The sequence below is a fragment of the Anomalospiza imberbis genome, chromosome 1, assembly GCF_031753505.1.
Source record: "Anomalospiza imberbis isolate Cuckoo-Finch-1a 21T00152 chromosome 1, ASM3175350v1, whole genome shotgun sequence".
Classification (NCBI taxonomy): Eukaryota; Metazoa; Chordata; class Aves; order Passeriformes; family Viduidae; genus Anomalospiza; species Anomalospiza imberbis.
This window is the reverse complement of record NC_089681.1, coordinates 137,268,790-137,283,763: the sequence shown is the minus strand read 5'-3', so window position 1 is coordinate 137,283,763 and position 14,974 is coordinate 137,268,790. Positions and strand designations below refer to the sequence as shown.

The 14,974-nt window shown below is 38.8% G+C and overlaps 1 protein-coding gene across 19 annotated transcripts in view; it reads right to left on the bottom strand.

Moving 5' to 3' along the window:
* The window catches only part of SVIL (supervillin), a 133,708-nt gene that overhangs the window by 27,822 nt on the left and 90,912 nt on the right, over positions 1 to 14,974 (bottom strand). For 14 of the 19 annotated variants that reach the window (XM_068172657.1, XM_068172673.1, XM_068172649.1 and 11 more), the window contains 7 exons: positions 14,625 to 14,764; positions 13,770 to 13,865; positions 12,321 to 12,573; positions 10,818 to 10,841; positions 9,311 to 9,782; positions 7,537 to 7,753; positions 2,130 to 2,259 (listed from right to left, as the gene is read on the bottom strand). In XM_068172657.1, coding sequence (XP_068028758.1) covers positions 2,130 to 2,259; positions 7,537 to 7,753; positions 9,311 to 9,782; positions 10,818 to 10,841; positions 12,321 to 12,573; positions 13,770 to 13,865; positions 14,625 to 14,764 — 1,332 coding nt within the window. The remainder of the gene's footprint in view (positions 1 to 2,129; positions 2,260 to 7,536; positions 7,754 to 9,310; positions 9,783 to 10,817; positions 10,842 to 12,320; positions 12,574 to 13,769; positions 13,866 to 14,624; positions 14,765 to 14,974) is intronic. The other 5 variants (XM_068172639.1, XM_068172730.1, XM_068172714.1 and 2 more) reach the window with 2 other exon arrangements.

Sequence of the window (14,974 nt, the reverse complement as noted above, 5' to 3'; positions counted from 1 at the left end):
CTCAAAATTCAGTAATCAATACAATTCTTGCATTTTTACTGTAATCCAGCAACAGAAAACACTTAAGATTCTCACGGACAGCAAAGTCCCAAAGTTCTACAGACAGACCTCAATAGCACAGTGATTCATGGTCCTCAAAGGATAACAGCCACCACACAGACTGCTTATCAAAACCAGTATTTCTAGATTTGAGGGCAGCTGACATGAGTAGTCACCTTAGCAAAGGTTACATATTTCTCATGTGTCATATAATGAATCAGCATCCCAAACATCAATATGTTCATGGAATTATCTATCTTACACACCCAAGTTTTCATCTACAGGCAGACATGAAAATCCTTTGATTTAGGCTCTAAATAGCCAAGAGCTAATATGAACTATCAGAGTGGGTGACCCAGTGTCACAGAAACTCCCCCTGCTAGCACTGTCACTTCAAAGCTTGTATCCCTCAAGCACTTCATGCTCCCTTACTTGCTTTAAAAGCCTGACTCTGCTTGCTGAGTGAAGTTGATGCACATGGTAACGCAGCAGGGAGGATATGGGTGATGAGGGGTGAGAAGAGAGAACAAAGGGTTTTTCTCTTCCTAAATCTTGGCAGCTGTTTAAAGCTTTTTCTCAACCCCACTGTCTTTAGCTGGAGTACATTTGTTATCTGATCTCAACAGTTGTCATTTTGGAGACTAGCCTGTTAAAAATGCGACCACAATTTTGATTTCCTCCCTGGAACTATTTTTGCTTTATGATGTCTTTCAAACTAGCAGCTGGATTTTTGAACAAGTCCACAGGGCAAAACCAAAACAAACCCTATAAACCAAACTGCAAAAATCAGCTTTATTCTTTTCTGTCCAGTTAACACGACTGATGACTCACATGTTCAGGCACAGATTTATCCTCAATAAGGACAAACTGTGTCCTTGCTTGTAGGAACTGATTGAACAGGAGATTTTTTGTTACTGTTTGCCTATACTATTTAGTAGAAGTAAACAACTAAATAATTGGATCCAAAGATTACCATCCCCACTAGCAAATTTTGTAACACAAATTTTATTTTCACCTGTCCTCTGTGAAGTACTCCTACAGAAATTAAAAGCTTTTGAGACAGCCTATTTCATCTGCCTCAGAAGGGAAGCAAATCTCCATTGGTCCTGTACTTTGAGCCAGAGGACAGTCCATTTTGAAGCAAATCTCCCAGTCATCCTCACTTTCTGCACTTTGCTTTACACTGCAGACTGCACAGACTTTTGCATGAAACCAAGCCCTGAAGTGCACTCCAAGATCCCCATGCAACACCACTTCTGCTAGAGGCAGTCAGAACACAGGACCAAGCTAAATTTAGTCTGCAACAAAATTTCACTGAACCAAAACAAGCAAGTACGGCACAGGTAGCAGATCCTCAGCGGTAATTATTCCAATTTACAGATCCGCTCTTGCTGGGCAACCTAATTCACTCATGTATAGACATAATCAGAGTGTGCTAACAATGTGGATGTCCCTTTCCTCTACACCTTTCTACCCATCTCCCTCTCCATTCACTACCTTTTGTAAGACAGATAAAATCTTGGTCCTGCCAGTTCTGGCTCTTCATGAACGGCAAAGATCATGCAAGAAAACCAAAAGCCAAATGGCTCATGAATGCTCTAGTACCTGCATTACCTCAGTGGCTCTAGGATCCAGAATTACAGGTCAAAACCCCAGTGTATGCACAGAGATAAGACAGTGCTAGGAACGTGACATTTTTACCAACTCACCCGTACATAAGAAAACATCAGAACTAAGTATTAAGGCAATTTCAATGTGGGGACATGGAAGGGGGAGAGGGAAGAGGGACAGGAGAAAGTGCTTAAATCACTGTACATGTACATGCTGCAGAAACCTTACAGACCCACTTACTGGTTCATTATCTTCTGATGTGAAGACACTGTTAGCACTATTACACATCCCAGGACAATGGAGACCTCCTCATTAAATAATCTCTCACATTGGGAGAATTGGTTTTTAAACAAGCCTGACAACAAGAGGAGTAGCAGGAGCTAGCAGCTAATACTAGGCATGCCTGTCTTCTTGGATGCATCTTCAAAAAGCAAAAGCATTTCAAGCAAGATGTTTTTCCCAAATAGGGACAGAGTTACCTTCTTCAACAGCTGCTCAACTTCTTGCATCTGCCCACTACGATCAGCGATAGGCACTTTTGCATACTCCTGCTTTTTGCTGAGCCTGCTCTTCCAATCTTCTTCACCACTCTTCTTCAGCAATGCCAACCTATAAGGAAAAGCATGCCAACAAGCAGGTTTAAACACTGTCCTTCCCATTATCTTCAAAAGATAACCTTATTGTTTCACTAATGCTGCATTCAAGATAATTTGAAATTAGGTTTTCTAGCATTATCTAAGTTATTTACATTTCATACACATATACAAAGCTCACAAACAAACACCAAACCTTATACTGTACATGTTGAATAGCAATCATCTGTCAAAACAGACATCCAGACCTAAGACAGACACTCCAGTTAATTTGTATCATCAGTGGAAATTGCCAATACAGTCAAAGGAGACCAAGGTACAACACAGATTGTCCTTAAGTAGATGTATAAAAAGGTCAGATTAATAACTGCTTTTTCCCCCTCCACTCTGTCACTAAGGCACAGCAAGTGAGTAGCTTGGCTATGGATACTTATCCTGTAGATGTCCATAGTTAAGAATATGTATCCTACCTTTGGTCTTCATTGTACTCATTAAAAAATACTTTAAAAATTATTTTATTTAAAGCCCAAGAAGAAAGAGGTCTGTTCTGCAGGCAAACACCAATTAGGTCTCATCAGGCACATCAAATGAAAGCAGCTCCTGCTTTCATCACAACTCCAGGGTCTGAGGTTACTTATCAGACTCCCTGGTGTCACTTTGTATCTCCTTGCTTAGCCCAGGCATTGCCCTGACACAAATCAGCAGCACCGATGCACTAATAACCCGGTGCTAACTACCCTACAGCTGTGAAATCTATCAGCAAGTTTCAGCTTGTTTAAAGAAGGTCTTATATTTAAAAAATTGATTACCATTAATCTCAATAAGTGGGATCTTTTCACAGCACTGTTTCCTAATCTTGAGCAAAATTCTGACTGGCTGCAGTGAGGACAACATGTAGATTCATTTTGCTAGAATTATGTTTGTCCATACAGATCCCTACTTTTGGGGATAGAGGAAGTCAGTCAGGAATATAAGGTCTATACAGGCATGATGATCTTCAGTTTAACTTCCTCAGAAATCAACATTTATATGAGTTTTCTACCCTCCAGAAATCATTCTTAGAAATCCATAAAATGTGTATCTGCAGCACTTTTGCAAACAGTTGCATTGATTTACTAAATAATTGTTTAGTGTAATTAAGCCTTGTGACATACCTTTCTCAGATCTACAACATTTCAGTAAGAATTATACAAAACTCTTAACCCTATTAATGTTTGAACAGGCTGAGTAGTTAAACCTATTCTGACCACAAGATATCAGAATTCTTTTTCAGAGATGTGATTACTGTTACCCTCACAGCAAATCTTGTCTGGAAGCTGAGGAGAAGGAAAGGGAAGAACCAAAGAGGTCCAATCAGAAGCCAAGTTTCAGGCAGCTGCCTCCTGCAAAAATCCAGGGGGTGCAACCATGCTACTGACCTATTTGGGGATGATCAGTTGGGCCTAAGGCAGTCACTTGAGAAAAACTAAGAATGCAGAAAACAGTAAATCTACAGAATACAATGGCAGTAAGATTGTTAGTATTCAAGAAAGCAGTTATTTCCTCTCTTCCTGCCCCGGCAGGCAGTGCTGGCAGGCTCCACATTGCCTGGTTGCTTCATACCTCACAGCACGGGATGAGTAGGGGTGAGAAGGACTCACAATAAGGAGTTGAGGTCATGGTCATTGTTTGCAGAAAGGACACAAGATTTCACTGCCCAGAACTAATCTTCTGGAGTGCATCCATGCATGTGTAAAACTGTGGAGGAGATCAAGATGGGACTGAATTGCCACCATGCAATGAGTTGTCTTCAGTAGCTGTGCTCTCTCAAGTCAGTTTTGCTTAGAAATGATCTGTGAAGCTGGAAGGCATATTGGTCAGCTTTGGTCTAAGGTGGGTTTGTTTTTAAAAATGTTTACAGATACTCAGCATAGCAGGCAGGAGAAAAAAAAGTGGGTTTTTTTGTTTGGTTTTTTTTTTAAGCTAACATTACTGCAGGGTATCTGCTCTAGACCTTTGACCCAAACAGCCTGCTTGATCAGGGAGAGAAAAATCTATAATTCTAAGAATACTTCTGTGTCTTTGGAGATTTTGTTTTCTTCTCTGCCATAAGGATGGTTTCATAGCAGCCCTCCATTCTTCACTGGTATGTGTAATGAAACAACTGACTCCTTTAGCCTGACACACATTTGCCTGTTTTGAGCAATGAAATCACCACTTAAAAGAAGCATGTATGCCCTGTATGCCAATAAAAACTTCACTGCTGTGTAAAACCTAAAGCCATGCATTTCTTTTGAACAATAGAAGTGGCAATAAAGTCAGACTGCCCTGACTCAGCAACAACTGAATGGAGGACACCCTTTTGTATGAATAAAGATGCAAGAACTACTGAATTGGTTCCTAAAAGTAAGCCCACCAGCTCAGCAGTACAGAGCAGCTGATTTTTTGGAAAGTCTTAGAAAATAAGGCAAATATTAGGGCTAATCCTTAGATTTGTTTAGGGCCCGCTGCTTACTAGTTTCATTGAATACCTCTAGTTTTCTGGTTTTTATAAATAATGAATAATCATTCATTAGTCACTTTCACAGTTTAGACACACTGCTTTTGCCTCCAAAAGTTCCTTTTCCAATATGAAGAAAATAAGTTCTACTCTTTCCTTGAAAGAAAAAGCTTTTAGTGTGTCTGCCCATCTTTGACAGCTTGCTCTGCATCCTTCTTTTACCTGCTACTGAGAGAGACTGTGTGACATCAAGACAGAATGATCCTCATCCCAGAGGTGTCAGGGTGGCCTCAAAGCAAAAGCTTTCAGAGCTGAAGGCAAAATGCTGGACAGTGAATACTGAAGGGAAACAGAAATGAGACCTGAACAATGGTTTTGCCTAAACAAAAAGATTTGCATGAAAGGCCGTGGCAAAAATCCTGGCAAAAAATGTCCAAAATGACACATCTTTCTTCAGTGGCAATATTTTAATATCTTAGCTGCTAGTTGTCTCCTTGAGCTAGACTAAACTGGACATAGGTTTGGTTTTCACATGTTCTCCCTTGGCTGCACTTGACCAGTTCTTTCTGGATAAATCATAAATCCTGGAGGGCAATATGAGATATGCAACTACAGAAAGGAAGCTGTCTGTTAAAAGAGTGCATAAATTCAATATAGTGGGAACCAGACTGTGTAAGAAAGTATTACTCAGGCATCCATACATCAAAAAAGGTTGAAAAATAAGTTTAGGCTAGATTTTTCCTGAGAAAGTGAGAATGATGCTAAGAGGTTAACCAGAAATTAATCAGATGTAGCTTTTTTAAATGGTGATCATGGCATGAAGCTGACTTCTACAGTGGAGCTGACAGGATGGCATTTGGTCTCAATAAATGCACAGAGACAGGAGAAGAGAGTATAGGTGTCTTTCCTCCTTAGAAAATCATGACTTTCATTATTCTATATAATACAGGCAATTCTGAAAATGCCAGCCATACATCCACTCTACGAGGATAGTGTTAGTTCAGTGAAGCAAGTCTTTGTGGAAAATCACTTTCATCCAGACCAGCAATAATGCATCCTGCCCAAATACTATTTCATGTGTGGAAAAGTTGTTCTTCCATAAGGTGAAAGAATGTCTGACACAGCCAGAAAAATCCACTGGATGGGAAGATGAAGTTAGTGAACGAAAAAGGAAAAAGAAATCCAAGTGTAATAGTTAATCTTTAGCAGAAATGTTCTTTGATGTTTATGAATACTTGGCATGAACTGCAGCCAAGAAAAGAAACTGAGTGGTTGTAGTCTTTTAATTCTGGGACACGAAGAAGACTACTGTGGTATTTTGGAAGGCTAAAACATTTTCATATGAGCTCAGTCATTTACAGATGGTTGTGGAATCAGGGTATACAAACAAGACAGCAGGTATTTTCTTTTGTCAGCTCTGGGACTGAGTAGACAGTCTCGGAGTCCTAAGGAAAGTGGTTCCTGATTGTGTGACTGACAGGCTTCAGTTCCTCAAGAGATCAACTCATCTGAGGCATTAAAGTTAGGACTGAAACAGCTACTAAAATTTGTACCTTCCCTCCAGCCTCTTTCTCCCCACCAGGATCAGGGATGGTAGATCATTTACCATCTATAAACCAGAAGTTACTGGTCTTAAACCTCATCTGCCAAGACAATTGACAGATTTAGAGGAGGGGAGGGGGATGAGAGTTGCTTTAAACAAAGCAACAGCAAACTGAAAAAGGTAAGTACAGCCTTCAAAAAGGGCACTAAGACTGCACAGCTGCTGTAGCTGCCCTTGCACCCCCTTGTGTACACAACCCCTTATGTACAGGAGTTGACAGGGAGTGGGGATGCTCTGTAAATGAGAATGACTCACATACCTCCTAGAAAGACATGAATTTGAGAAGCAAACTCTGGAATTACGTTTAAAATTAAAAAAAAGATTCAGAATGCCTAATATCACACTCCCCTCATTAAGTGAGAGAATACTTTTACACAGTGGAAGTTTAATCAGGCAGCTATTTTCATTTATTGGTTCTGCTTTCATGCAGAAAAACTGAAGCAAAGATAGGCCAAATAATCCTAATTCACTCACTGGACTGCTACCAGTTTGGGACTGAGTTTATATTCTAAAAGTTTTAACTAACTTAGGAAAACTTTTACAAGTACTACAGCAGCTATTGGCACTTCAATCCTGAACTCCCACTCTCTACCCAAGTGCAGGACATAACATTTTGCTTCAGATCAGAATGATCTTGGATTGGAAAACGTATTTCTAGTACTTCTATAAACCTGTCCAACTTACTATCCTTTTTAAATCCCTGCAGTAAGTTCTAAGAAGTCAAAATGGCAACCAAGTACTTCTGAAGTAGTGGAGCATTATCAGAGAGTCTATCTGTGACTCCTTCTAGTCAGCTTATTTAAGGGAGTCCTGTAGACCAACAAGAAATTGTTATTAAAATAAATCAGAATCACATTATACCTGTTGTATAACTGAAAGCAGAACTTGGAGAAGTATACTGAGTATATAAGTGTAATTAGAACATGTATATTTTTCAACTTTAATTTTCTGAAATATTAATTGATTATTCAGGTGGCTCTTTCAAAATCAAGTTTTTATGTTCTCTTGAATGATGATTCTCATTCACCAGCATCTGCTTTATAAGCATGTCAGGCAGATTAGCTGCATGTTTCTGCTGTTAGCAATAATAAAGCCTAATAATCACTACTTAGCTTTTTTAGAAACAGTTTTAAAGCTTCTTTTTATACCATCATCAATATAATAACTGTATTTATAGGGATCATTAAAAAAAGAAAGAGAAATTTAAGTACCTTTCCTTAATTGACATAGTTTTGCTGGAATTATCAAGGACATCCTCAGCTGTTTGTGCTTTGCTCTCTCCCATGGAAAACATCTCACAGGAATTCTTATAAAATTTGCCTTCCAATTGCTCAGAGAGCTCCTGCAGTCTACAGGATGCCACAGCTGCAGTTTGTGAAACTGTCCTCATGGCTGATGTGCTGGTGAGTTCAGAAGGCTCAGCGTGGTCTGCCCATTCAAAAGAGAAGTGCTGAATTAGTTCTATCCTCAAAGACATTTTACATTACTAACACTGAAGAAGCAAATCTTTATTTTAAACATTCACATCACATACTATTCTAACAGGGAGAAACTTCTGGCTGAGCTAGAGCACAAAGATTAATTGTGCAGCGTCACTTGCTGCAGGGACTAGCCATTTGTGACTGATGTTCACATGAAGGCACAGAACATCATGTTCAATACACAGTTCTGAACTTCACATGGGTGAGGCACAAACTGCTGCTTCCCTCATCACACCTACAGGAAAACGAACAGATGAAAGTGACAGGGAACAAAGAGCAGGGGAAGAGAAGCAGACAAAATTTAAACAAGAAAAGGAACTATTTGGTAAAGCAGTTTAATGCTTGAGTAGCATACTGGGACAATTAATAGTTTAATAGATGTATTAGTTTCTAGGAGGGTGTTGGGGGCCCTTTGTGTTTGCTTTTTCAAGCTGCAATTAAACCACAGGAAAAAACTGCCATGAAGAAAGATAAATACACTATTACAGTTATCCTTAAAGAAATATAAGTGATCTTCATTTTTCTTTTTGAAATGTTATAAGCACAACACCCCTCTGATATATGACTGCTCCTATTATATCCCAGTCTCCATCTCCCCTGCAGTCATCAAAAGCTAATTGGACAGAATGGATTCTGCTTTAGAGCAATACAGGCAGACCTGTACCTTCCTCTATGCCTGTGTGAAGACCATTAAATTCAAAATAAATTAACTTCACAGGATGAACACAAAACTGCTTTTAGTACTACAGGGTAGTATGATCCTGTCACCCATCAAAATAAAACAGAAAAGGAATAAAACATCCTTCTAAATTCAGCAGAATAGAAGGATTTATGAAATGACAAAATTCACTGTTTATTTCCAAAGTACTTTATTTAAAGATGGGCAAGTTTATTTTTAAAGTTTAAATTATGCTGTGCATATAAAAATGTAATTGCTCTGAGAATTTCCTGGTTTGTATTTCATCACTACATCAAAGAGAAAATAATAGTAGTTTTGCAAAATTAATTATCTGGAAATTATCCATTCCTAGTTATGTATGCACATATGTAGGTAATTCATAACTCTATATGCACAATAAGGCAAAAATTAAAGGCAGATAATTGACTCAGAGCAGCAAGTTTAGTTTGTTCTGAATTTTTGAGGGCAGGGGCAAGGGCAAAAACAGAAAGAATAAATCTTAGCTTCAGCATGTAATACTACTTCTTTCAAAGCAAATAAATCTGAATAAAACTGAGCCATCTTTAAAGACTGAAAAATTGAAAGAATAAAAAAAATTCCCTTTATTTGTAAAACTTAACACTTCACAGATAATTCTGTACTTCTAAGCAGTGTTAGAAAAAGGAAACATAACCAGCCTTGATAAAGCATGAAACACCATCTGTTGAATGAGACCACACCAACAGCAAGTAATTACCACACCTCTTTGCCAAGTCTTGCTTTTCATAACACTTTCCAAATACACCTTTTCTTCAAAGGACTAGCCTTTTTTATCTTCCCATTTACCTTGCATGCCAGTATCGATTTCTTTCTGTTCCAGAGGCTGAAAAAGTGCTTGTGAACCAAACAGTTCCAAGCTGCCCTTCCTCAGGAAGCTGTATGTTGTCTCTTTATGGTGGTCTCCTGTTTTTTCAGGAACAGGATGTGTGGTTTCATCCTCAAAGGAGCTGTACTTTTTAATTTCATTAGCTTCATGGGCTAGAAACCTCTTTCTTTCTTCTTCATGTTTCTTTGATGCTTTTCTGCTTTCTAGTGCTTCCATTGAGGGCTGCCACTGTTCTGACTTGTGTGTGCGTTTTCCTGATGAGTCCAAGTTTTCTGCTGCAGGGTGGAACCTGGTGGCAGCACTCCCTCTTCCATCAGTCCCTGGCTTCCCGGGCAGGTCCCCAAACAACGGAGCAAGGGCAGAGGCCATGGCTGAAATTGATGTTGCAACTGCAGATGACAGGGGAGCAATCTTTCCACTTTCATTCTGTACCTATGAAGGGAAAAAACAAACAGACAAAGAAAAAATCCAAAGAAGCCAAAAAGGACTTACAAGCTCTGAAATCATCAATTCCAAAAGCCAGCCTTATCACATCAGTTCATCCAAGGTATGTTTTCATGTAAATATTGCACTCTATCAGTACAGAGTAGAACAGGCAAGGAAAGCAACAATGCCCCTGTAATTTGTCTGCAGATGGGTTATTCCACACAAGGTAAAAACAACTGCATGTGAACAGCAATACCTTTAGTGACAAGAGGTGTGTGTGGAACATGCAACCTGACATCGCGGCAGGGCTCAGGACCTGCAGCAGTGTGGGAAGGAATTAGTTCAGGTTCCAGATGCCGGCTGACGTGCCATGTGCCCAGGCTAATCACCTCTGCATCTCAGCAGGACTCATTAGCTTTGGCACAGCTCTGCTCTTACACAGCTCTGCAGCTCCCAGCTCTGGTGACCACTCAGTGCCAGGGAGAGACTGGTCCGTGCTGTCCTAACCCAGGGCAAACATTCCTGATGCTCCCTCCACATAAATCACCTTCATGCAGGACTTCTTCAAATATAAACATTGGCTGTCATGAGCAAAGTATTTGAGCCTAAGAAGCACATTAAAAACACTTCCAAATTTATTCTGCCAGTCCCCATGGTGCAACAATTCTCTTTTATACTCTTCTAACATAATAATTTTGTGAAATTTTCCTAGATGCAGTTAAGATGCATTTTTTTTCTGAAATGCAGAGCTTTCCTTTATCTTCTCCAAAGGACACAAAAGCTATGAAACAGAGTGACAAACATGCCTCATACACATCTGGAGAAGGGTTTTATTGTTGTTTTCTTAAACTGCAGAGCTAGTGAACAGTGTGCAAAAGGACAGAAAAGATCACACCAGTAGGAGAAAATCAGCTCAGAACCTAAAATGTGCATGCAGATTCCATAAAGCACGGACAACAGTCATTCATTAAGCAAACTGGAAAGCAGAGCAAAGAATATGTTAGCTCAAAGATTCCAAAGCAAGATTAAGAAAATAGTTACCAGTTTATTTTTTTTCCATTGCATCTATCAGAATTAGAAATTTAGAGGAGATCAGAAAAGTGAATTCAGTTTTACTTACAAGATATTTACATTTTCAAATATTCATTTTAGGAATATAACCTCTAGTTATCTATTTTGACAGCTCTCTTTTGCTTCTTCCTAGAAAAATCATACCTGCATCTCAAAACCCCCCAACACTCCAATGAACAGTTCACTGTAGAAAGTCTTTTTGAAAATACACTCCCATTGAGTCAACTCTGATTTCATTTGCTAGGTTCATAAAGATGACACAACATGCTTCCTCTGATTTTCCTTGCTTGAAGAGTGTGTTTGCTCTGTAAGTCTGACAAAGTAACATGACTGTCACTTCTTCCCCACCTGCTTCAGCCCTTTTCCATTCACCACGGTCCCGGCCCCCAAACAAGTTAGTGACACAATCATTAAAGAGGCCATGCTGTGACAGTGATTGGCACGTGGAAAGTGAATGGAAAAAGGACTATGTAAGGTCTGGAAATCTTGCTTAAATAAATCTGTCAAGCATTTATTACTACTTCATGTGCAAGCAAAGTAGGCATAAAGTACAATTATAATCTGTACAGCTTTGCACCAATATGTTTAGAGAAATCCTGCTTTCTCACTATCCTGTTGTTACAAAATATGGAAAATGTATAACCATGAATGAAGCATATAGAAAGAAAACAGTAGGAACTTTCTAACACTCTATACACTCTATGTATTTACCCAAATACATAGAAATATGACATGCACCGGTTGTGCTTCACTGTTAAAGTGATTTCTTTCAAAGCTGTAATGCAAAGGGACTGCTGTTTCTGCTATTGTGAAGAGATCTAAAAGACCACTTCTGGGCCACCTTATGCTGAGGCTTTACTAAAAAGGCATTCCTTTGCAGTTCCAATTAGATGAAGTATTCCAGAACAGGAAGCCAAATTTCACTGCACATTAAATAATTTCTCTTTGACTTCCTGGATTTCAAAAGTATTCTGCTTTTAGGGAAAAAAATACAGATAAAAATCAATGCCTCCTCCCAGAGGAAAATGACAGGCTATGTCCTTACTAATAACGAAAATATATTGTGCCTTCAGGAAAGAGGCTGAAAATTGCACATGACAAAGCTCCAGAATGCCCTGAAAATACACCTAAAGCCAAATGATGTGTGTCTCAGTTTTTTTACCCCTTTGATCAGCAATTTACTTTTAGACAACATGTAACATTCTAGTGGAAGTGACACACACTGTGAAAGGTACAACTTGCACTAGGCAGGAAGTTGATATACTCTCAAATTACTTAAAAAAAAAAGAAGAAAAACCATACCAAAAAATTTGAACAGTTCAGGGAATGTTCAGTGTCAGAAGGCAGCTTCCTGACAAACTTTTTCCTCTGTGTGTAGTTCAGAGCAAAGGAAAGGCCAGCCTTTATGGTATCTTACACCGAAGCCTTTTTCTCCAATAAAAAGAAATGCAAAAGAGCTATGATGGCACTTACCTGCTCAACTTCTCCAAGAGTGACCGGCTGAGTCTGGTAACGAGCATTCATTCTCCTGTGCCTCATATCTCCCCGATTCCTTGTGGAGATGGCCCTGGATACTGGTTGAGACAGTTTGTTAAACAAAGCCATCTTTTCTGCCAAGCTTAAGGTGGAAGAATCTGGTTCCTCAGACTGATCTTGCCCCATCGCCTCTTTGGCTGCTCTTATCTCCTCTTTAGCTAAAATCTTTTGGTGTGCTGATGCCTGCAAGCTGAAGAAGCAGAACTGGAAATCAGTTTTGAAGAAGCCATTGTGCAGTTTTAAAATCTCAACCTGATAGAAGCAGAAGATCTGCACATGAAGCACAATAGCCAATGTAATGTAGCAGCCTAAGTGGGTATGCAGTGGTTCAACATTGGCATGATGAATTCTAATTCAACAGCTGAAGATTTAAAAATAAGTTACGTTTTCATTCATGAATTCATTTGATAAGGACACAACATTTTTTACGAGGGAATTCAAGATTTATACAGATTTATAATTCTTTATACAGAGCACAGAGCTATGGAGAGACATTTAAGATGCCTTTAAGGTCCTACAGTGCAATTTATATAAAGTTCAATTTTATTGAAAACAATTTGTGGACCATATATGATAAAAAACATTTAAAAGACAGACTTGAACTCCAAGTTTGTGCTGCTTTTAAGTTAGAATAAATTGCAATGACTCTTCTAATCTGAAGTGGAGCAGAATTCAGACTTTTGTTTTGAATTATCTGGGATAAATCAACAACAAAAATTAGTTTTGAAACACAGTCCATTGATTTTGAAAATTGACCAATGCTGAAGGCAGACATATTCATTCATAAAAGCTGTAACTGCATTTGTCTCTACAATAATGTATTTTATTCACCTTTACTATAAAATATTATTGTTCAACTTCTTTCACATTTATGGAATTTTTTTTTTCTGTCATGGCCTCTGCTAAAATTCTCTCATTCAGAACAGTATTCTGCAACTTTACCTATAGGTGGTGCAATTTCTTATACTTTGCAAGCTAAAAAAATACATGTAGAGACAGACAAAGGACATGTACTGCTTGTGAAATCAAGCACTCAGCTGTGCTATTTTCATCTCAGGATGACATTACCATACAAAAAAAAAAAAAAACAAGAGCAAAGAGGGTTCTGCTATGTTTGCTCACATGCAAATTACTTTCCTTCTTTCAGAAGAATATGCTTCTACAACAGGTTAAGTGTGGTTAGAAGGGTCCTGAAAACAGACACTTGACAAAAAAAAAGCTGCATTGCTTTATCATGCAAACATAAATGAAGTTGACGAATGTTTTAAATGTTCTTGAAACAAGTATTCACTTGACACATTGAAAAGGCATTCAAGACTTTAAAGATGCATCTGCTATTGAGGAATCTTGTGCTCCATGTAACATGCATGTTTACCCCCCCAGTACCTGGTAGGTTGTACAGTGCTCTTAACTACAGTGGGACTAGGTACTCTTGTCACTACTGTGTGGGTATTCACAGAACGTGAAGCAGGGGTAGTTTCACTTTAAAGAATTGCCAAGGAGGGAAAATTCACAGGGAGAGAGAAGAAAAAAGCATTAAGAAAAGCAATACATTAAGTGTTAACTACAGAAAAGACCAAACCAAAACAAAACAGAAAAAAAAACCAAATAGCAATCATTTTTAATTAACTGAGTTATCTGCTGTGACATTTGCAAACTAATTCCAAATTCTTTGAAAGAACTAAAAACCCAGAGGAACAAACAGTCTGTCTCTTGAAGTTATTCTTAACCCATAAAGTAAATTGACAGCTGACCATTAGGTGAACATCCATTCAATTCACTGTTGCTTAATCTCCCTCCCAAATTGATTTTCCCTTTTTCAGGAAAACATCATGATATATGAATACAGTGCAAGAAAAGCATTTCCAAAAAGTACCTTTGAGATTTCAGGGTGTAAAAAGTTTTCCCCAATACATATACATTCCATAAGAAATTGTGCAGAGTTCCCTCAGCACAAACTATCGTATTCATTTGGGTTATGAAACAATGCTATGAATAATCTCATCTACCTAATCCACAGGTTCCTAAACTTCCTGCCAAATCACAGTTTATACAAGTTATGCTTTACTAGTCCCTCTGCATTTAAAAAGGAATTTCAATATAGTTTCCCCCGTGGCTCTCAAGGCCCTTAGCAATAAATGTTTTCCTCGCTACAAAGTTACAAGCACCACAGATATGGAGCTCATTCCCAGATTTGAAAGCAGGAGCCAGAGGCAGAGCCAACACATGCACCAGACTTACGTAGCTGCAATGACCACCTCCTCACTGGTGATGGGCTGTGTGTGAGACCTGTCCTGCAAACGCCGCAGCCTTCTCTCCACTGCCGAACTTCTTGTAGGTGGTTTGGGAATATTTTTCATTTCAAATGATTTTTCCATTTCCTAACAGGACATATGTCATAATTAAAACCATGAAAGAAAAGTTCTGAAACAATACTTTATTCTTAGCTTTCTTGCATGCACAGCAGTGAAGTTCCCAAATGCCCATATCTGAATTAGAAGCAAGATGCAACCACACAGTATGCACCATGGAGTTAAAACTAACTACAGACTTCTCTCTAAATGACATTCTGAAAACAGGCAACAGGTCTA